Source organism: Ambystoma mexicanum, chromosome 4q (assembly GCF_040938575.1).
Source record: "Ambystoma mexicanum isolate Mex_15411 chromosome 4q, UKY_AmexF1_1, whole genome shotgun sequence".
Lineage (NCBI taxonomy): Eukaryota > Metazoa > Chordata > Amphibia > Caudata > Ambystomatidae > Ambystoma > Ambystoma mexicanum.
Window position 1 is genome coordinate 109,822,233 of NC_090928.1, and position 23,089 is coordinate 109,845,321.

The 23,089-nt window shown below is 45.3% G+C and overlaps 1 protein-coding gene across 50 annotated transcripts in view; it reads right to left on the reverse strand.

Annotated features, from left to right (window-relative positions):
* TRDN (triadin) overlaps positions 1-23,089 on the reverse strand; it is a 1,596,486-nt gene that overhangs the window by 1,435,111 nt on the left and 138,286 nt on the right. For 45 of the 50 annotated variants that reach the window (XM_069607588.1, XM_069607568.1, XM_069607599.1 and 42 more), the window contains exons 2-3: positions 22,753-22,947; positions 8,853-8,894 (exon numbers count right to left, since the gene is read on the reverse strand). In XM_069607588.1, the coding sequence (XP_069463689.1) occupies positions 8,853-8,894; positions 22,753-22,947 (237 nt within the window). The remainder of the gene's footprint in view (positions 1-8,852; positions 8,895-22,752; positions 22,948-23,089) is intronic. The other 5 variants (XM_069607569.1, XM_069607610.1, XM_069607605.1 and 2 more) reach the window with 1 other exon arrangement.

Below are 23,089 nucleotides of genomic sequence, written 5' to 3' on the forward strand. Positions count from 1 at the left end.
CTTCAAACTATTGTTTTTAAAAATGCCTGATTAAAATACCCTAAATGAAAGTGCCTGAATTTGGAACAATGGAGACAAGAAATGTGTAACTTCTCCAAAATTTTATAAGTTCTCAAATTACTCATATTTTTATTTCTATGCACGTTTTTTTAAACCAGGGCCAAATTCACTGCAAATTCACTGCAGTACAATATAACATGTGGAAAATAAATGCAAACTCCAAAAATTAAAATACATATATTTTACAATAAGTGGCCCAAATAACTTCGAAATACCTTTCCTCTCTCCCACCTTGATTTGTCTCAGTAACATTTCTCTCGAAGCTTTGAGCAGATCTTCAAAACCTTAAATGCCCGAATTGGTGACCTCCAATGTGAAGAATTGGTTAAAATACAAGTGAAATGGTTTCCAGCTATTAACCCTCACCACATTAAAGTTAGTTAAATTCTCCAAACACTACACACTAAATAGTTTTCCAATGATCTTGTGGCTTGAAGAAAGTAAACTTGAATGTCGTCGTAATTATTTTTTTTCCTCTTTAGCAAATAGATTGCAAACAGCAAATAGCAAATAGATATTCAATAAACAGCTCAAACATGGAAAACATTGACATCGAAACTGAACTAATCAAAGTTTATTGTACCTTAAACAAATTGTACAGCCATCAAACCTACTCTATCCAAGGTCTCTGCAAACATTCAATCTTCTTTACTTTAAACATATGTTACATTAAACTCGCTAATGAAAAATTCCTATCAATGGAGTAGCCTCATAACCCTCGGATCTATTATCTAACATTGTCCACCCCAGTTATGGTGTTCTCCGTGTGTAATATTCAGAAGGCTGTAGGTTATCCATTGTCTCCTGTATCCTTCGAGGTGAGTGTCCCACCTCCATTTCTAAAGCTATGGTGAATTTCTGGTACTCACCATTAACATTTTATACACACAGCAAATATTCCCAGATTATGTTGAAGTATGTGATTGACAACCTACTGCTTAAACACCCCCACTGAAACCTGAATTCCCTGAACCGTTTTCAATGATTTCAATCCTCCTGTGTGATTTGAAATGTGATGGCCAAGCAAACTCTAAACAAACATGCAATCTAGTGTGAGGAATGACACCTTTTTTTAAATAAAATTGAAAACAAAGAAATCAAACCTATTCATATCACAGAATCTGCCCACATAAATGTCAGAGTGTGCCCCTGGAAGAACTTTTCATTATTCAGCCTGCCAGTATAACCACACTCAAATTGCCAACCTGGGACACGAGGTAAACACGACCTGGCTAAGAGACAGATTCCAGATTTCGGCTTAGCATCTAATTAAAGAAATCTTCCTTAACCACGCCATACATTAACATTTTGACTTATTCCTGGCTCTGTCCAAGTTCTATTCTACAAAGTTCCCCAGAGAACCTCACTGTCCTTTAGCACTGTAATGCTTACACATACCAATAGTTGACATCTTAATGAATCTCAATTTAGAGTTGCAAATGCTTCAAAAACCTATTACATTCAACGGGTTGCATCCTATGGATGACCAAAGGGAGCAGCAATCAATTGATCATAAAAAAAGAACTACTTTTACCTGATTCTTCTCACATTTTCCTGCCACAATTTGAGGGTCCCGTGGATCAAGGGACCAGGGAGGTTTCATATTTTATCATGAGTTAAATCTGATTACAACCTAGGACTCCAAATATATGACAACCACTCTCTAAACAACTATAAAATAAACACAATCCGCCAAAGAGCATTTCTCAGCTTCCATCAGGGCTAGTCCTATACTAATCGAAAGAGCCACAATGCTCACACATTAAATATCTTGACACAACCATATTGTCTGACAATATATTTGACAACATTAAAATATACCATTGCATAGTAAAGGCACGCTTGCTTCCCTAAAATCTGAATGTTCATCTGTTCTGTCATTTCTGCTGCTTGGTATGCAAACCAAGTCTCTTTCATACCCTCACGACATCCCCCTGTGGTCTAAAGCTGTCTACGTTTGTGAAGGTGCAGGCTCAAATCAAACAAAAAAAATGGAGATCCAATAGACACTTCAAAGACAGATAATCAGAAATCAATGATGCTTTACATTTGATTCAGGAAAGCAAAATGGAGCTTTAGAACTACAAAGAAACAAGCAGACAATTGCAAGTTTCCGAACGCATACTTGTAAATGATTTGAATGATGATTCAAAGTTTCTAACTTTGGGATTTATCTTCAGTGCATAAATTAATCGCTCTAATGATAAAAAAGGGTGTTTTGAAATTAAATAAAGACTCAATGACAAGCCAATGGGACAAGTATTGGAGTGATATAATCAAACTGATCTGCTTCAACTGATCTGCTTCAACATCAATCAAGCTCAAGCCTTGAGTGGAGAATTCAGAGATTTTGAAGACTATCAATAATCTGGAAATCAACCACAGGAAAACAATGACAAACCTCAGAATGAATGGTAGACAGAATGAATTTGTTATATATTTCAGCCCAAGATGCTTACACAGCCTACAGACGTGGCCTGTGTAAAGACTGGAGGGGGGGTATCTTTGGTACTATGCACTACATGATTGTGGTACAGGAACAAAGGAACGCCAGCCAAGACTTTCAAAGAGTATCAATGGACAAGCGGCCAATGCTTAGACTCAAGGGAGTTGATGCAGGCTTGTTCTAAAATACAGTGAATCCCTAAGCCCCGCACAATGTAATGTCCACACACTGCGGAGATCCCCCCCCCTGGGCAACCTGCAATGAACGGTAAGCTATATTTTTTTTTATATTCATGTCCAGTCCTTACATTTTCAGAAATGGTCTGTTCCTTTCTGTTCCTGTCTCTACAGGTCAACTAGCAACAGGAGTGCCAAGCACATGACAAATCCAGGACCGTTGTGTTACCCCTGCAGGAGGAAGTCCCTCTTCCTTGTCACAGTAGCTTGGGTGCCTTGAAAGTCAAAGTGGTGGGGTCTCTCAGCTTTACTCAAAGATGCCCCTCAAGTATGGACCCCCTATAGAAGAAGAAGTCAATGGGTTATCGCTGTCGAGCAAGAGAAGAGAACCAAGAAGTGCTGGAAAAGCAGCACGAAGGTCTGTCACAGTGACCTCCTTGGTCCAATTACTATGCCAGCTCTGGATGCCCCACAATGCTGAAACTCACTGTGGACCTCAACAAGGCTTGAGAGATGAGGATGAGTCCTTTGGATTTTGTTGATGTCCTTTGCTGGTGACCCATACAGGGGCAGAATTAGGTGTGGGGTTTTGTCGCTTCACGGTTTGTCACTGGTGGACCATTCGGTGCTGCAGCTGCAGCATGGATGACAGGATGGCTTCTGGCAAGATGGACCCGAACAATGGGTGGCCCTGCAGACCTTCACCAACTCAGGACCCTCAGGACTTGGTCTTCAATGCCGAGTGGCGGGAAATCCACCGGTGGGCACTTCTCTGCAGGCAGCGACACTGGAATTTCTCAGCCATGGAAAAGTAGAGAGATGTTGGGTCTACAGCGCTCCTTGAAGATTTCTTCACCCGGAACCTTGCAGGCTCCGGGTGTCGAGCAGCACTACACCAGGGTACCCCCTCTCTGGGCGATACACTGCAGCCTGGCTTCACAATGGTCAGAGACAGCCTTCAGCCCTGGACAAGATTGGTGGACATCTTGGCCTCAAGATTTCCAGTCACTCTTCTTCTGGGCCCACAAAGGTACCTCTGCAGGATGGCAGACACTCAGGACTGTCTTCCAGGATACTTGGGGTGAAAAACAGCAGTTGCTCAATGTCCCCCCGTAGTTACGGGAAGAGGTTGCCTATCCAGGTCTTCACTTGATAAGTTGTTGAATCAGCACAGCAGCCTTTGGATTTGATGAAAAGTTGCAGCAGCAGACTTATTTCTCCAGCTGGATTTAGGATGCAGGCTTTCAGGAAAACTCCAAGCTTCTGACAGACACAGAGGTAAGTGAGGGGCCTTTTAATATACACAATTTCCCCCATTTGCTCAATCTGGGCTAGGCTCAATCAGCTAATCACACACAAGGGCATTCATCATGCAGTAGGCAATTAGTCCATTCTCTCACAACCAGATACCAAAAACAGTGGATGTATACTGGAGACAACTCACAGCCTTTCAGAGCACACACTGCATTCACTCACTTTCGGTCTGGCTCAGGTAGCACCACAGGTATTGTGACACACAACCAAAACCAGACACTCACAACACAGAATGTGATTGCCTTCCTATCTTCATTCAGCTAGATCCTACCCCTATTGTGTACCCAAAGCAAGCAGTCTCTGGGAAAGGCAGCACCAGAGCCATATATGGTCCTTCCACACAACATTCAATTAGAGGAAGAGTACAGAGCCAGGGCTTTTCAGGAATTGGAGAAACAGGAAAGACAAGGGAGTGGCAATAGCTATCTTACTTTTGTTCAGGAATCCATTGATTCATATGGCAGGTCCTGGGTGTCCCAAAATGAGGGAGACTCAGATTCACTGCAGAGACAGCATGTAGCCGCCACCACTCCATACCCAGCTCGGTGGGGCAACACACAAGTGCCTAAAAACACACACTAGGGGTACCATAGGGGTATCCCATGGGTCTTTGTTCACCACGAATAAAGATGAAGAGCTGCACTGCCAGAGGTCCAAACTGGACTCCAGTGCAGAAGACAGACACAAAAGACAAGTAATGAGACAAGGATGAGAAAGCGTCTCTCCAAAACAATTCCAGCATTACAGTCTGAATAGCCAAAAGGGTGGTCAAGATTTCAAAAAGTGCACTCCTCCTTCCACAGTGGAATGAAGTAGAGAGCCAGATTTGGGGAAATTACTTTTTTAGATTCATATTCATGCAGTGATAAGTCATTTATTACTAGATGATCTCAATGCTGTAACTGAGGTACCTGATGCCGTATTCTTAAATACACTTGGCAATAATAGCAGGCATTTGCTTTACAGGACCTACTCCTTATTGAGGGAATTGCTTTCCAGAGTCTATTCTATCAATCGAGCAGTTCCCCAGAGGTCCCAGGCCCCTTAACATTTACAACAATGTGACTCAGTAGCTTTGATTAGCACATGCCGTCCTGTCCCTTCTCAACACCTCCAACACTAGGGGACTGTCCAGGGCACCTTCAAAACAGCCGTAGTGAAATATTGCCTCAAAAACATACAGCCATCCATAACCATGCATCCAATTCCTGTCCAGTTTCTTAACACATCTTTCATTGTCAAACTCCTCAAGATTTTTTTATGTCAATAATTTTAGGAATATGTTGAGATCAGCAACCACCTAAGCAAATCTCTACAAGGATGCAGACAAATGAGAGGAATAGAAATAACACTTTGCTCAATTTGGGACATGCTGAAGAACAACGCAGACAATGGGCCTCATTACGAGTTTGGAGGCAGCCATGCCCTTAATAAGGGTAAAGGGCTCTTTTACCGGGTTCCTGCAATGGGGACTTACCGGGTCATTCCGACATAGGAGGACCTGGTAAATCCTCCTGGCAGGAACCATTCCCCATTCCCATTTGAGCCCCCAAAGGGCTCAATGGGAATGGAGAGGGAGGTAACAACGGGCACATGATAAGTGTCCTGTTGTTACCTCCCTCTTCCCCTCGCGGGACCCAGAAAAGACGTCTGGTTTACCAGACGTCTGATCCGGGTCCCGTGAAGGGAACCTCGTAATACGCGCACCCAGAATGAAGGGGGCCGGTCCCGTACTGGCCCCCTTCATTCCGGGAGCACAAGGGTCCTAATGAGGCCCAATGACTCTACCAGTGCGTTCATCCTTTTGAACATTCCCGCTGCATCTGACAGCACCGGTCACAAGATTCTAATGAAAAGACACCAAGCATGGACCTTTTCCGATCCACTCCTCACATTCTGTCATGCATAGGCCCCCACGGTTCTATCCTCTCACTTCTTTTCTTTAACATATCTATGATCACATTGCATGATCTCATAGAGCAGCATGGACCTGGCATGCTTCGACTATGCAGATGACATGAAAATTGTTAACCAACTCACCCGTGAGCCAACAAAGAGCATGGCTAACCTCAATTCTTACTTTGCACACTTGAACTCTTGTATGACGTCTTACAGATATAAGCTCAATCCATCCAAAACAGAAATCAAAATTTTTCAGTGCATTATTACCTAACCATGTGGCAATTTACTGGCCAGGCATAATGGGCCTTTGCCCACTTCCTACTTCTATTCTGAGGAATCTTGGAATCACAATGGAGAGCACCTTACACTTGAACCACATTTAACAAGCTGCTTCTCCCAACTCCACACCTTACGGCTCATCCTGCCCTTCCATACCTTCATACACATGAAAAGGGCAATTATCCTACTGGTACTTAAAGACTAAACTATGCCAAAAGCCTTTAACTAGGGCTACCCCATTATTTACTCAACACGCTACGAACTACCCAAAATGTGCTCCACACACTGCAATTACTCCCAATCAAAAAGAGAATAGATTAGTAAACGTTATACCTCATCCACCATGCCTACCATCACCAACACTCTGCTCCACAGATGACACACTATAACGGCACCAAACTAAAAATAATAGGGAGTATCCTTTCTCTGTACTAGCAAACAAACTCTTTAACTACCTAAATACCTCCATACAAAAGACCACTGAACCTTTCGAAAGCAATTATAAATCTGTCTTTTGTATCTAATTTCATAACAAGACTAGGACCAGGAAACCACTAGACTATATACCTACGTGATTCAAGTTCACCCCATGATGGGCACTGGTAAATTGAAAAAAAATTACCAGGAACACATATGAATGTTTCGGTTCATGCTCAACTGAAAAAGAATAAAACTATTATCACCACGAACGACCAACTTATTGCCTATTCACATCACCAACAGGCACACACTACTTCACTCCGGGAGGACATCCAACGTTATTTCTCTTCTCCCACTACTCATACTCCTTGCTCGTTTATTCCCTCAACCAAATGACTCCCCTCTAACATCTCTTACCACCACACACTACACATGCACACCCATCTCAGAGGGCTGTCACAGGCATGGCTGATACCACACACACATTATCAAGCTATAACTATGCTCCCATCTTTAGTCCTATTTCACTCCCTCACATCTGTGGGTAACATTACTGAAAGCATGTTTAGCCTCTTACATCTTGGTCTTTCCCAAAAAGGATTACATAAACCCAAGACTCTCTGCCGAACCCAATGAATTTTACTGTCAAAACGGACCTGGCACCTTCCGACTTGCAAGCAACACCACATGTGTTGTATCCAACTCTCTCAGCATTCCACTAACAAACGCTACTCTTTTCGGACAGAGTCCAACAACAAACGGCGAAAGGGTGCTTCACTCACTGTATCTGTTATACCAGTAAGGATCCACAACCTCTCTAGGTACTGATTGACGAACCCAGAGGAAGATGGATGTCCATGCTGGTTGTACAAGAATACAGCAGGGTTCAACTCACAGTAGCCCAAACTTAAATGCTGAAAACAATTGGCCACATCAAAGAAGAGTGAGCCCAATGCCCCATCTACAAAACAACACATTGGGCCTCATTACGACCCAGGCGGTAAGTTACCGCCTGGGTCGTACCCTTACCACCATGGTGTAAACTACGTTTACACCATGGTGGATGGCGGATTTACCGCCCCATTCCAAGGTGAGTGGGGCGGTAAATCCCCATTTCCCATTTTACCCTTCCCCATTCCCATTTTTGCCCCATAGGGCATAATGGGAGTGGGGAAGGCGCTAATTACGCCACCGTAAATTACGGTGGCGTAATTAGCACCATGGTTCCTTAGCGCCATGGATTTTAACGCCTGCAAAAAGCAGGCGTTAATATCACCAGGGCGCTAAGGGACCTTGTAATCAGGCGTTAACCCCTTAACGCCTGATTCGTAATGAGGCCCATTATGAAGACGTTGCTGAGACAAGCAGATGTGTATCTCCATCTTCCTCGCTAGTAGTGTCACACTGCACCTCAAGGAGGAAAGCAGAATTGCTTGAGGCTGCATTAAAAGTGGACTCAGACCCATATACATGTCTGATAGTGACTCTTTCTGTCTACTGGCATGTATGCAGAAATACTTTAATTTATCAAAGAAGGCCAAACGGACTAAAGGACTTACTTAAAGTGCCTGGTTCAGCATTGGCAACTAGTCTACGGTAACAAATACTTCAGCATCATTTATTTGGTAAAAAACATGGAAACCCAGCATTGACTCATTGACAAGAGATGCCATATACCCTAATTTAAGCAAACTGGGAAATTACCATGTTTCAACTCTCACCACCCTTCCAATGGTTCTCATCAGTTGATCAGCTGAAATTGGAAAAAAGACGGCCTAAACTGCACTCGATTTTGTACACTGCAGTTAATACATTTCTGTGATCTGAAGTCTTTTGACAAGAGTAGATGGCGACCCTAAGGCAAATCTGTAAAGCATGTTAAACCTCGGAGGGTTTATGTTGGGATATGTCACTGTGAAAAAGAACTTTTGCTGAGTTGCTTTGAGTTACAGTGGAGTGAGGCAAGATTGATGTTGTTCTTCCAGCACAGACTTCTGAACAACAACAGATTGTTTTGTTAGTTTATGTTATTTGCGCCAAATGCATTCCTACAGCTGGATTCGATCAATGGTTATTGTGCAAGCAATGACTTCAGGCCAAGGAGCCATTCGTAAGTAATTATTCACTGCGCGGGTGACGTCATACATGTGTTATATCGGTGTAACTCTGCTACAGCTACAGCATGCAACCATACACTCTGGTTAGGCACACAAAGCACACATGTGGGGAGAACACTGCAGGCAGAATGTAGTTACCAGGTGGCAAACAGAGATCATCACAGTGTTGTGAATAGGTGGCTACGGGGGATGGAAACAGAAGTAGGCACAGAGTAGCCGGTAAAAAAAGGAGGAAATGTAATTAGCACTTTACAAAGAATGTGATAGAATTTTCACTGGCGAGGAGTGGGAACATTGCATTAATCTTTGCAAAGCTAATCAAACATGCATCTTCAGAAACATATTACAGTAAACCATAACATTGTGAGCATTGATCACGATGGCATTGTGTCTATATCAATTAAACTTTGTTACACCACTGTATTTTTTCAAAATGTTCCCACAAATAACGGAAGGCAAACTTTGGAGAGGCCTATTCAAAAAGCTATTTAAAAGCTACCAAACATTGTTTTATTAACACAGATGTTGCACACTAGAGCAGAAGTGTTTCAAAATGCAGTACACTATTTTTTTTTATAAAGGAACTAGAAAATGCATGAGGAGAACCCTAAATGTTTCAGAGAGAAGTCACCTCTGAAAATGACAAATGGAGATCCCAGAACGTGGCGTAAAGAAATGGGCATGGCATGGTATTCTGAAGTGAGGTTTTTATGTATTTATTGTTATTTGAAGCTTACCCACCTGATCAGTTGCTTGCTTAAGAAAGCAGAAGGGTGCACAGGTGCATGGGGGAAGCACAATATGTGTGCCTTTGTTGATTATGAAGAAGAACTTTTGATTATGAGGTAGATAGGTCTTTTTTACAAGCAATTTTCGAATGGATGTAGCACTTTGCATGTTTTTTTTTAAATAAATTATAACAACTACACCGTGTGTTTCATATGCTCAATATTCTTAACATATATAGTGAACAAAATAGTGTGACAACAGATTCAAAGGATGACACAGACCTTTGAATAATAGTGCTTTGCATTTCAACCATGATCCATGTACGCGCTGGATGATATGGTCAACAATATTTATTGCGTTACATTTACTATATGTGCTATGAGCACAGTTGTGTACAAAATACACTATTGGAACCCTGAAATATTGAAGATCACTCAAAAAGTGTTAGGCCCGTTTTTAAAAAAAATGTATTCTTGGTTTTTCCAACATTTTAGTTCAATGTTTTCTGGAGAAATGATAGACATAATTCTGTGAAAAATATTTATCATCTAAACCCCTGCACATATTGTTTTACAGAAATAGTGCTCAAGTTCAAAATGCGTGTTGATTACCAAACTACAAATAGAGTGTTAATTGATTAAGAGAAATGTGAAGTTCAGTTCTCAAAATTGGGAGTGTGTTTTTTTTTAATTATAAAAGTAAACAGAAATAATGTTGCTCTGCAAACAGAGATTATTTATTTGTATCTAAAAGAATACATAACGTGCTATAGAATTGGGGGGAAATGGGATTTAATTTGAATTGTAAATGTCTTGATGGAATAGGTGTTGTGAGTATATGTAACACCATTGTTTGCTACATAACATTTGTTGAAAAAGATACGTTTATATTTAAAACATGAGCATGTAACAATAATACAAATAGTTCTCCTGCATAGGACAAATCCGGTAAGAAACCTCAACATCTATTATTACAATGCAAAACAAGGGGAAAATGCATGCCTTTGGTTCGGATGATTCCTACCTCTAATATCACTGTAGCTTTTAGAAGTTTCTCTGACCACTTTTTGTTCAACGAGAACTATTTAAATACATTCTACACATTCTGAAAAAAAGATTTACAAAATGTTCTTTGGAAACACTCATTGATCATCTTCTATTGAGCTTTAGCCAGGCATTTGAGGCACATGTCCTAAACAGGATTTATCTTCTAAATTACTTTTTCAAATTTAAATTTGTTGTTTTTGTTTGCACCATGCTTTAACTCTGGAAATGGGTTTAAAGCTTAATGTTGCTACTTTTTAAAAAATGTAAGTTCATTTTTTGATGTACATAATGGAAGGTAGCTTCATTTGATTCTCTTGTTATGCACCCAGATCATATGTTTTAATGATTGTGCCAACGTTTGAGATTGTCACATTGATAACTTTAATTGTACATTCTTAAAAAAGCATACAAGTATTATTGTGCAGTCTTTCAAATCCAGGTATTTCAATTTTGCATTCAATTTACCTAGTCAACTCAAACTTTAACAAAGTTGGTTTGGATAGGTTGCAGTGTTACAGCGAGTCACTGCCATCAGTGCAGTTGTGGGCAGTTCTGGTTTAGGAGCTAGTAAAACATGCAGCTCATGGGTCCTGTGCACCACAGGCGAATCATTACAATACACATGAGCTAATCCAAAAAGAATTCAGTTTTTGTTGTAAATGAATCTTGCAAAAGTTATACAACTGTTTGTGACTCACTCTAAAATCTACACCAATATAAAAGTTAGACCCTCTCTGTGATGCACTTGCAAGTGTGTTTTGTGAATTTGTATTTTCTTAAGATTAAGTTACTACTTTTTCCTGGAGTAAGTCACTTTCTTTTTCGTAAAACTGCTTTCTGAATAAGCATCTAAGAATGTTAAAAACTATCTTGTAGGAACATCATTTTAAAAATTGACACATATAAAATGGTATGCAGTTTTTATAACGAATGAACAAATAACGGCAGTGTTGTCGATATGTTCATTCTTTTATTTAAATGCGCAACCCAACACTTTCCCAAATTATTCTAGGACTGGAGTTAGTAAATACAATTACACCAGTACTAAAATATATTGGGGAGGGTGTTTAGTGCAGTGAAATAAAATAATGAAAATATCGACAACACTGTTGTTATTTTTTCAGTCGTTATAAACACATGGAACACAATAAAACATAGTACAGATGTCATCTGTAAAACATGCCTTTTTATATGAAACGTATGGGTTCTGTGGAAGCACGTCCGTCTCCCATTATCGTCATACTGAGGACAACCATTATTACCCCAGTGAAAATATATGATATGATTTGATATATATACATATCAGTCTTTTGTGATTCGAATTGTCTGAGCCTTTGGGTAAAAGTGCAGTTAGAGTTTATTTTCAGTATTTGTCAGACATAAATCGAATCCAGATATGTACCCACAGTTACCACATATTAGTTCTGCTGTTCCACTACTTCGTACAGATTGTCACCACATATTGCTCAGATCACAATTTTGTAATGCCCTCTTTTAACATTTTCATTCAGATCATACATAACATTGCAGTGAGGTTCCCATTGGATGGACATACACTGAGAGCCCATGTGTTGCAAACATAAAGCACTTCCTTTGCTATTTCATGAGGTTCTAGGCCATGGGCATCTTGGAAATTACTATCAGGATAGATGGGCCTGGTCCTTGCTCATGGAGCCAGTGCTAGGTTGTGTAAGGGATGATCCATGCTTGAGTACACAATCCTGAGCTTAAACTAGTACTGATTAGATCCACACATACTATTGCAAAGCCTTTGTAATTTTACCCATTTGCACAGTGTTGCTTTTAATCCCAGTTTGCATTAAGATCAATGGATTTTATTTTGCAATCAATCAATTGAGATGGTAATTTCATGAATTTTATTTAAAATATTTCAGGGCAGGTCTGAAGAACGATGGTAAAAAAAAAGAGAGGCTAGTTAAGGTGTACTAATTTAAAGGTGGCTATTGGGAAAGATCATTTGTATTACCTAAAGTGTAATTGTTACCTAAAGTGTAATTGTGATAACATCTTATTAATAGGACTACACCAGCTTCAGTTTTAGAAATTCTGCCCTGGGTTCAAGGTTTTGAGGGATGATTCACAAAGAAGTTGCCAACAGCTACTCTGACTTACTTTTCACTGCCTCCTGGAGAGAGATTATTTGATTCATAAAGAAGTTACGAGGAGTCATTTTGATGTACCCTTGTAAAGAGAGCATTACGTGAGAAATAAGTAAGAATTACTATGATTTTCTAGTCTCTATCCAAATGTAACTCTGGACACATCGTTGTGAGGCAGGCTCTTGATCTGAAGCAACACATACCTCCATTGGTTGCTTGTCTAATCCTCACCTCTATCAGTTCAGCCCGGAGAGAATAGTTTATTGAGTGTTTTGAATTTTGTGTCCAGACTTTTTATGTTTGCTTTGAAATGTTATCACTTTTATGCTGATTGGTATTTTTCATGTACACTTGACTTGTTTGCTATTCACACTACAATTGAGACAAACCCTGAATCTGCTCAGGAGAAATAAATGAGCCACATTTTTGATCTTATTATGTCGAAAGTTTGCTTAACCCCTTAAGTGCCAATGACAAGGTATCTCGTTCTTGGGATTACCTCCCTGTTGCCAAGGACTAGATACCTTGTCCTTGGCACATACGGGGTTATTTAAAGAGAAAACGTTAGAAGGCATTGAATGACGAAATATCGAAATCACCAAAAAAGGCCTTGGGAGGGGTGGACCCATGGCAGTTAAAAATTTGATTGCATCATGATTGTTTGCCATTGCTTGCAAATTATAAAAAAATATATATTATTTTAAACCACTGCAGCAATTTTCTCTTAAGGTTCATGCCTTATCTGATGAAAACACGAATGACGATCATGTGCAAAGCAAGAGTTGAGTGTAAATACTATAGTCCATTTGCATCTGGCCAAATGACAATGTTGCATGTGAAAGCCAATGTTTGTGCATAAACATTCATGTAAGCTGCAGTGAAAAGAGCATTCTGCTGTTTTTGGGCATATGTAAATGTAACTGAGTTATCGCAAACATTCCTTGTGCATGGACAAGCGTATAATAATATCAGCAGTGTGCCTAAAACTGCATCAGTTTCATACCTGCTGATGGAACGGATCATGCTAAAATTTGATTGGTTGAGATATTTCAAGTCTTCCGTTATGTCTCATCTAATTAAAGCTACTGTAAATGAATATAGAAAACAATGAGGCATCTGAAGTCGATCTTCTTGGCATCAATTCATATCTGTCCTTATCTGGACTATTTGGAACAGATTCAACACATTATTTGAATGATTTCTGACTCTGTACAGCAACCCCAAGGGCCCAAGAAGAACAGGCGGAGTAGAGTATTGTAATAGGGGACTGTAGTGGGCCGCTACAGTTAAAAATCATTTTGGGATGGATAACTTCAAAGATGAATTTCTTGGAGGCCACCAGGGGGCGCACAGGCAATGGCTGCCTGAGTGCATAGCTCCCGCCGAGGCCCGGGTATCCCACGGGATTGAGCCCCCCCCGATACCCCCCCGCAAGCACAACTGGGGTGACCGACTTGGCGCCCCCCCGGCCCCCCAACGAGAGAAAGAACGGAGCGCGAGCTCCCCGGGGAGCCGGAGCACGAAGCCCGTGGCGCCGGAGCGGGAGACGCAGCAGGAAAGGAGCGGCCTCGGGACCGCGAGCAAGGCGGTCTCACCCCGGGCGCACACGGCACCCCAGCCCGACGGACCTTCACTCCCCCCATCAGCACCCCCCCCCAGGGTGCGGAGGACGACCCGGCCGAGGTCCGAGCCCCCGGGACTTCGGGGACGTGGCAGTGGGGCGGCCCTCTCCGCCCCTCCCCCCGCGGCCCAGACCAGAGCGAAGAGCGCCGGGGCGGCCCGCGCGGCCCGCGCGGCCCGTGCGGCGAGGAGGCGGCATCAGGGGGATCGGAGCAGGGCTCCCGGGAATCGGCATCCACCCCCCCCGAAAGTGAAGAGAAGGAGCGGGGCGGCCCCCCCCCCGACAGCGTAGACCAGGTCAGCGGAGGAGGCGGCACCCGGGGGCCCGGAGCGGTGCCCCCGGGGACTCGGAGCCCCCCCCAATCCGGGAGTGAAAGATAGGAGTGGGGCAGCTCCCTCCCCCCCCCTCGGGGGTCACCAGCACCGGAGCCCAGCAGAGCAAGGGGAGCCCCGGAGGGCCGGGACTCGCCCCCCCACAGGTGAGCGCCCCGAGCGGGGCGGAACCCCAAAAGCAAAAAGACCAAAGGCGGGGTCTGTGGACCAGGGCCCCCCCCCGGAGACAACAAGGCCCGAAGCGGGGGCGACCAGGGTGAGAGGCCCCCGCCAGCAGTTGGTGGGGCGTGTGCCCGCCCGGGGGTGCCCCCCCAGGACTCACGGAGCGAGCCACAACGCCCCCCCCCCTTATTTGGATTGGAAGGTTGGGCCCCCTTGATCCACCATCCCCCCCACCCCAGGAGACCGGAGGAGGCCCCAGAAGACCACGAGGCACTTGAAAAGGGTGTGAGGCCCCTGCCTGAGAACAGGTGGGGCGTGTGCCCGCCCCCCCGGACTTTGCCCCCCCATTTGGGTCACCTGTGGAGCGCACAACCCAAGCAAGGAAGGACGGGCCAGTAGGGGACCCCCCGCCCCCCGTCGGGGCCGCGGGGACCTAGACGACAGGACACAGGGAAGAACCACATGAGCTGGAGGGAAGCCTTGCAGAGATACCGCTTCCGGGGGGTTGAAAGAGGTGACAAAGGCTTAACCCGCGAAGGAACCATGGCCCAATCGGGGGAAGCTTCCCCCTCCTCGGCGGCAATGGAAAGGGGCTTTGCCTCGATCCTACAGGAAATAAAGGACATGCGCTCCGACATTGCCCAAAAATTTGAAAAAATGGACCAGAGGGTGGACAAGATTGAGGACAGGCTCCTACAGGTCGAGTCCAACCAATCCTCCATAGCAGTCCAAGACATACAATATAACATGAGGTTGGAAGCCCTGGAGAGGAGGGACGAGGAGAGGGCCCGGCAGATGGACGATTTTGAAAACAGGGAGAGGAGGAACAACCTCAGAATCTTTGGGGTGCCCGAAATAGAGGGGGAAACGGAGAGGGACGTCACCCGAGCAGTACGAGACATCATTACTCTCCTGTTCACGGAGGAAATGACAACCGAGCCAACTTTTGACAGGGTGCACAGGGCGGGGGGCAGGGCCGGGGCCCCCCGGTCGATTCTGGTCCGGTTTCACTACTACTCAGAGAAGACGAAGGTGTTGGAGGAGGCCAGAAAGGCTAGGGAAATCACTTATAACAACGCACAAGTCTCGATATACCAAGACCTCTCCGCCTACACGCTGGCAAGGCGTAGGATGTGCCGCCCTCTCACACAGGTGCTTAAGGAAAAGGGAGTGCGCTACAGATGGGGCTACCCCTTCTCCCTGACTTTCGAATACATGGGCCAAAGATCAACCCTGATCACGGAAGAGGACATAAGGGGAGCCATACAAGAATACGCAGTGGACACGAACCCCCGGAGGGGCCCATCGGGGCCAGAGCACGGGAGACCCGGAGGCCCTGGCCCGCCTGGCGAGAGGAGAAAGTGCACCGGCGCGAGGAAATTCAGGAAAATGAACACCCCCTCCCCTTCAAAGGACGGAGAACGTAACGACTCCGGGGACTGAGCACGGGGGCACCCCGGTGTGCCCTGGTCGGAGGGACGCAGACTCAGAGGATTCACTACTATCAACGTCCCTACGACCTGCAAGTAGGTGGGGTCCGCAGAGGGGTCATAGCCGCGGGAGATCTTAGGGGGCTCAAGGAGATGAGCTTCTAATGCAGATTGCCTGGCCGAGGTGGGCAGGCTGGTGGTTCGGCCAAAAGCCAGCGATGGCAGAACTATTTGGCTGGACGCCGGGGTGGGGGGTGGGGGGGACCACGGGAGTTGGGGAAGTTCAGTTACGGTTTGGGGAAGGGGGGCAGTTGGGGTTTTGTTTTAAGCCCACCCGGGGGGAGGGCGCGGGAGGAAAAGGGGAACACAGAGTCGAAATAACGGAGCACACGGGGAAGAGCGTAGGGGAGGAGTTGACCGAGAGAGAGAAAAATAGTGACTATGGCTGACGGGCTGCCCGCCCTGGGAGTGGGCTCACTTAATGTCCGTGGGTTAAACACCCCCACCAAGAGGTCCTTGCTCTGCAGGGAATTTAGAAGGGCACACCTGGATTTTCTCTTCGTTCAAGAGACTCACTGGCCACAGGGGAAGGAGCCCAAAATGCGGGGAGGGGGAATTGGCGAGGTCCACAGTGCATCCCACAAGTGCAAAAAAAGAGGGGTCGCCATCCTGGTAGCGAAACACGTGGGCTTCGAGAAAGAAGCCACGCTGAAAGACCCGGGGGGCCGTTACCTGCTGGTGCGGGGGTCCCTGCAGGGGGCCCCACTGACCCTAGCGGCCATCTATGCCCCAAACGAAGGCCAAGCCCAGTTCTGGGAGGAGGTGGGGGACAAACTCAAATATTTCATCCACGGCACGGTGGTGGTGGGGGGGGACTTCAACATGGTTCTGGACCCCACCCTGGACAGGAAACGAGCAGGCCCGCATTCCTCTAGGGCTGCGGATGAGATCATGGCGCGCACCTTCCAAAACGTCAACCTAGAATTGGGCCTGTTGGACACGATCCCCCTCCCTAGAACAGACTCCCCCTCCTTTACATATTACTCAGCCATCCACACGTCGTTCTCCAGGATAGACTACATCCTGGTAGACGAGACCCTACGTCCATTTGTCTCGGGCCACAGGGTAGACCCCGTCCCCTGGTCTGATCACGACTTGGTCCGAGCTACAATAGCAAGGGGAGGTCTACACGAACGCAGAGGGAGATGGAAGTGCAACGACTCCCTGTTAAAGGACGAAGTCCTATCCCAGGAGGTCCTCGAGGCCATCACAGAATTCTTTGAGCTTAATGACAACGGGGAGGTGGGTCCACATACCCTCTGGGACGCCTTTAAGGCAACCTTACGGGGAACCCTGATTAAAATAGGAGCCCAGAAAAAAAGGCAAAGGGAGGGCCAGGAAAGGTACCTCAGGGAGAAAATCGCCCTACTCCAACCTGGGGGTCTCCCCACGGTTCCCCTAGACAGCGAGCAGGTGACCGCATTGGACGACTACAGACTCCAATTGAAGGATCTCCTCCTCCACAAGACGGAGAGGAGTCTCCAACTGGTCAAACAAAAGTACTATGAAAAAGGGGACAGGGCGGACAGGATTCTGGCTTGGAAACTGAGGGAGGTGCAGAAAAGCCGATTAGTGAAAGAGGTTAAGGACGAGGTGGGAAAGGTAGGCCACGACACACCCCACATTGGCGAAGCCTTCCGCCGATATTATGAGAAATTATATTCGTCCGAGTACAATGGGGAGGAGGCGGAGATGGTGGGGTTCCTGAATTCAATCCAGATCCCGGCCCTGACCAGGGAGATAGCGGAGGGGTTGGAGGGCCCGGTGACCGAGGACGAGGTAGAGCGTGCGATTGGAGGAATGAAGGTGGGCACTTCCCCGGGCGAAGACGGGTACTCTGTCTACTTTTACAAAAGGTTCCGCTCGGCCCTCTCCCCCCATTTGGTAAAAGTGTTCAACGCGGTGCTGGAGGGGGGTCTCTTCCGGACTCCATGATGGAGGCAATTATTGTGGTGCTCCCCAAGGACGGCAGGGACCCTAGGGAATGCTCCTCCTACCGACCCATCTCCCTGTTGAATGTTGACGTGAAGATTCTGGCCAAGGTGCTTGGGGGACGGTTGGAGGGGGTCTTGCCGAAATTGGTCCATGGCGACCAGGTAGGATTTATTAGGGGGAGACAGGGCTCAGACAACATCCGGAAGACCATAGACCTGATGCACTATGCCCAGAGGTCAGACCTGGACGCGAGCGTCCTGTCTCTAGACTCGGAAAAGGCGTTCGACAGGGTGGAGTGGAGATTCATGGAACTTACCCTCCAAAAAATGAGCTTTGGTCCACACATCAGGGAATGGGTGGCGGCTTTATATAGGGCCCCGAGGGCCAGGGTCCAAGTCAATGGTGGGTTGTCGGAGCCCTTCCCCCTGTCGCGGGGGACAAGACAGGGATGCCTGCTCTCCCCTCTAATCTATATCCTCTCCATGGAACCTCTAGCCATAGCAGTCAGAGCCCACACAGAGATTAAGGGGATTAAGAGGGGGGAGGTGGAATTTAAGCTCTCCCTGTTTGCGGATGACATCCTGGCTTACTTAGTAGACCCGAAATCCTCGCTCCCCCCGCTCCTCTCCTTGATGGCTACCTACGGGCGTTTCTCTGGTCTCAAGATCAACGCGTCCAAATCAGTCCTGCTCCCTATGAGAACCCGGGACCCGGACTTGGACGCCCTCGCCAGCCTGGAGGGAATATCGGTGGGAAAGGCCTCCATTCGATACCTGGGAGTCCTCCTTACTCGGGACTTAACCAATCTAGCCCCTGCTAACTACGATCCCGTTGTGGCAGGAATCACTGCTGATTTGAGGAGGTGGAGGTCTATGATTCTGTCTTGGTACGGCCGCATGACGGCTGTGAAAATGAACATTCTCCCGCGACTTCTATATCTTTTCACCGCCCTCCCATCTGTAGTCCCTGACCGGTCCTTCAGAGCCCTTCAGAATGCGGTGCGGGAATTCATATGGCAGGGTAAGACCCCGAGAACTGCCAATAGGGTCCTGACCTTACCGAGGGAGGAGGGAGGGTTTGGGTTACCAGACTTTCAACTCTATTTCCGGGCAGCCCAACTACGCGTCCTCCTAGAACATATGAAAGAGGGGATGGGCACTTACTGGTCATACCTGGAGGACATGGACGCCCACCCACTGAAGATTCGAGACCTCCTTTGGGCCCCTAGCAAGTTTATTCCGAACAGACTCAAATCCCACCCAACCCTAGGAGTCCTCTGGACGATCTGGAGGGAGGGTCCCCAGACGGCACACCTAACATCATGGCCATCACCGATGTCCTCTCTTTGGGGTCACCCCCTCAACCTGGGAAGCAGGGGGTTCCGCAACGCCCAGTCGTGGTCAGACATGGGAATGGAGTGGGCGGGGCAGATGTTCAGAGAAGGAGAATTCCGGCCATATGAGGAACTGAGGGACGCCCTCGGTCAGGGGTCCCTCTCCATATTTGAATACATTCGCCTGAAGGGAATTCTATGTGACCAGGCCTGGGGCCAGAACCTGAAAAGACAGCTGACCCCCTTCGAGAAGCTCCTGGACTCGGCAACCTCCAGGAAGGGTGCGGTATCAGGGATGTACAAGCTACTGAACACGGTTAACCTAGGGGAGAGGAGGGGGTTCCGCTCGTTCTGGAATGACTTAGCGGGGGATGAGATCTCGGAGGACGCCTGGGCGAGAATATTTAAAATAGCCTTCCATGGGAACTTATTCACGGCAGACATGGAACACAACTTCAAGATTTTACAGGGGTGGCACAGAGAACCAATGAAGTTGGCTAAAATGTACACGGGAGTGTCCCCCGCATGCCCAAGGGGATGTGGCCAGGTCGGTACGAGAGGGCACATGTGGTGGCACTGCCCGAAAGCCCAGGCATACTGGGAGAAGGTGAGGGGCTGGATCGCCGAAGTTTCTGATGAGCTTCTCCCCCAGAACCCCCTGACAATGCTGCTGGGCCTCCCCCCGGAGGACTCGGACATTCCCCGATACCCTAGGATGTGGGAGACAATGCTAAGGGTGGGAAGGATAGCACTGGCCCAGAAATGGAAGAGCCCGGAGACCCCATCGAAGGAGAACTGGCTAAAAAAGGTAAAAAACATGTACCTGATGGATAAACTGACGGCAATGATGAACAATAATTTGGGCTCTTTCCACGCAAACTGGTACGAGGCACAGCAGACATGGGGTTGGGATGTGCACTGATCCTCAAGGGGGACAAGGAGCGGACAGGGCCCTCGGCCCGGGGGAGGATGGTAGTTCTTCAGCCATTTCTAATAGTTAGACTCTCGGAGCTTACATAGTGGTTCCCCAGCAGAATGGCTCTATGAGGACTAAGTTTTTTGGTTTTTTCCTTTTTTGGGGGGGGTGGGGGTGTTTGGGGTGGGCGAGGGGGGGGGGTTGGGCCTGTTACTTGCACAATTTGTGAAAATGTTCTGCGCCCTTTTGTTATATTATGAAAATGCCAATAAAACAAAGTTGAAAAAAAAAAAGATGAATTTCTTGAGATTACCCAAAATCAAAATACAAGTCTTCTAATGTTTTGTTATAATTTATTTGTTGACATGGGTTTCATGGGTTTCAAAATACATTTGGGCCAAAGCAAAGCGAATTTACCAGGAGTACTTCTGACTGACTTCTGACTTCGTTCACTCTTTCTTCAAGTAAGTCAGAGCTACCCCTACTAATGTCTTTGTGAATCAAAAAGTCACTCTACAGGAGTAATTCAATAGTAACTGCTGGCAACATGTTTGTGAATCAGTTCCTTTCAGATGGGAAATAGAAATGGGCAATAGTTGAAGGTTGTTAACTTCATATGTGTGTTTCCTGTTATTCTATTGGTTGGAATCCAGCGTTTAGGTTACATTACATTGGTTGACTGAACTCATGGTGTGGATCTGTACATCTCTGCTTATTTTCTGTTAACATAATCACAAAACATAAAGGCCAGAAGGGTTGAAACATTCAACAGATTACTTCCCAAAACTTGCTTGAATACATTCTCGATGGTTGATGGTTGTGTTCTACAGCTTCAGAACATAGGCTGCTCCTCAGTGCAACTATCCTTATGTTACTTACTATGCCAGGTTTTGACTTTGCACCCTTTCTTAGAACTTTCAGCAGCACTTCTTTCTCTGACGTATTGGCCGGAACATATAGTTTATGCTACTGTACTTCTAATCAAATTGATATTCCCTTTGTGTCCATCTATGCGTACATCTTTTGGGCACCAGACCTACTGGCAGATTTCTATACCTATACCTAAAAAGCGCAATACATTGAAAAAAAACTCAGTGGCTTCCCACAAGCCTTTCAGTAGTTAACACAATTAAATAATTATGAAACAATTAGTGGAGGACACTTACTCCAGTAGCAGGGCGGTAGTGCTATATATTAATGGTTTGTAGCCGTAACCTATGATGAGGGTTGTAACTCCTCTTCAGTTTGTTCATGTGGTACACCAAGGAAACTGTCTCTATCGAGATGTTAAAAGGATTTATATGACCATTTCAGTGTTTTAAACCTTTAGGTTTTTAGATCTTTGTAAGCATGGGACTCCATAACTCAAAGCTTGTTTTTGGTGCCACAAGTTCATGAAATCACCTTGCCTCATCGGGACTGTGATTGTGCGTTAATTTGTGGTTTCTCTAAGCCATGCCTACACTTAATGCGAAACTTTGTCAATGGTTAAGGACCTCCTGGTTTCATTATCTCCTGAAAACCTATTAAGTTAGATACGTTAGCCTGTTCGCCACTAAGAGTAACAGTTCACTTAATTCAGAAAAGTTCCATAACCTTTTTATACTATTCTATAGACTAGATGTACCACAAGGACAGCAGCACAGTATGTGAAAAATAGTATGATTTACTTACAGATGTGTTCTTGATGTGTGTACTTTTGATATGCTTTCTAACTTGTGATATGTATTCAATGTGCATAACATAACAGGCTTATATATGTAGAGTGTATATCACTCTGAATACATTGGACACACACTGAGAAGGTTTTCATTGATAACCACACATCATGAAATAATTACACACCAACATGGGTTGTTGACTGGCCTTCCCAGAATCATAATCATTACTAATTATACATTGATTGTTTTCTTATTTCCTTCCAAGAAACCATTTTGAAAATGTATTTTATGTAGATAGGTCTGGGCTATATATCACTGTAATTCTTAATTTACTGTTCTTTGTCTTCATTACATTAGAATTAATGAGTGCAGCATGTATCATATTTATGATGTTGTGCTGCACCCATTGTACAGTAAATGTGTAATTATATTTTGAAATTTTGAATACAATGGTCAAGATCATTAGGAGTATATGAAAGGTGACTTTCTTTTCGCTTGGTTTACAGTGATGGACATTTAAAATCTGTCAAGGTATTTAACTACATATAAGAAATGAAATGTAATTGTGGGCATTGCAATTAATATTAGACAATGCTTTAAAAGTTCAAAGCAATATCGGGAAGATGCCTGAAGAAATATCTACGGGATCCCTTAGGTGTAGAAAGGTGCAATCAGCTGCATTGTGGATCTTACCTGCAAAGGTTTTATAGTCGACCAAATCAAACATGACGATGGCCACCGCTGACCAGGTCACAATCAGAGCTGCCACGAGAAGCCATGCCGTTGGCGAGCTGAAAGTCGATGCAAGATCCTCTTTTACTGATTTCTTTGGAACTGGCGCGTGAATGGATCCATTTTTGCCATCTATCAGGCTAGCGGACATACGACCTGGTTAGAAGAAAAACAGTTTATTTCATCAGTGATGCAGTTCCCATTGTTTTCTTCATTATTTCAAATATATATTATTTTTAGATTCATTGTATTTGTCACAAAATTAATTATAATTTTGTATCCATTTGGGAAATGATTT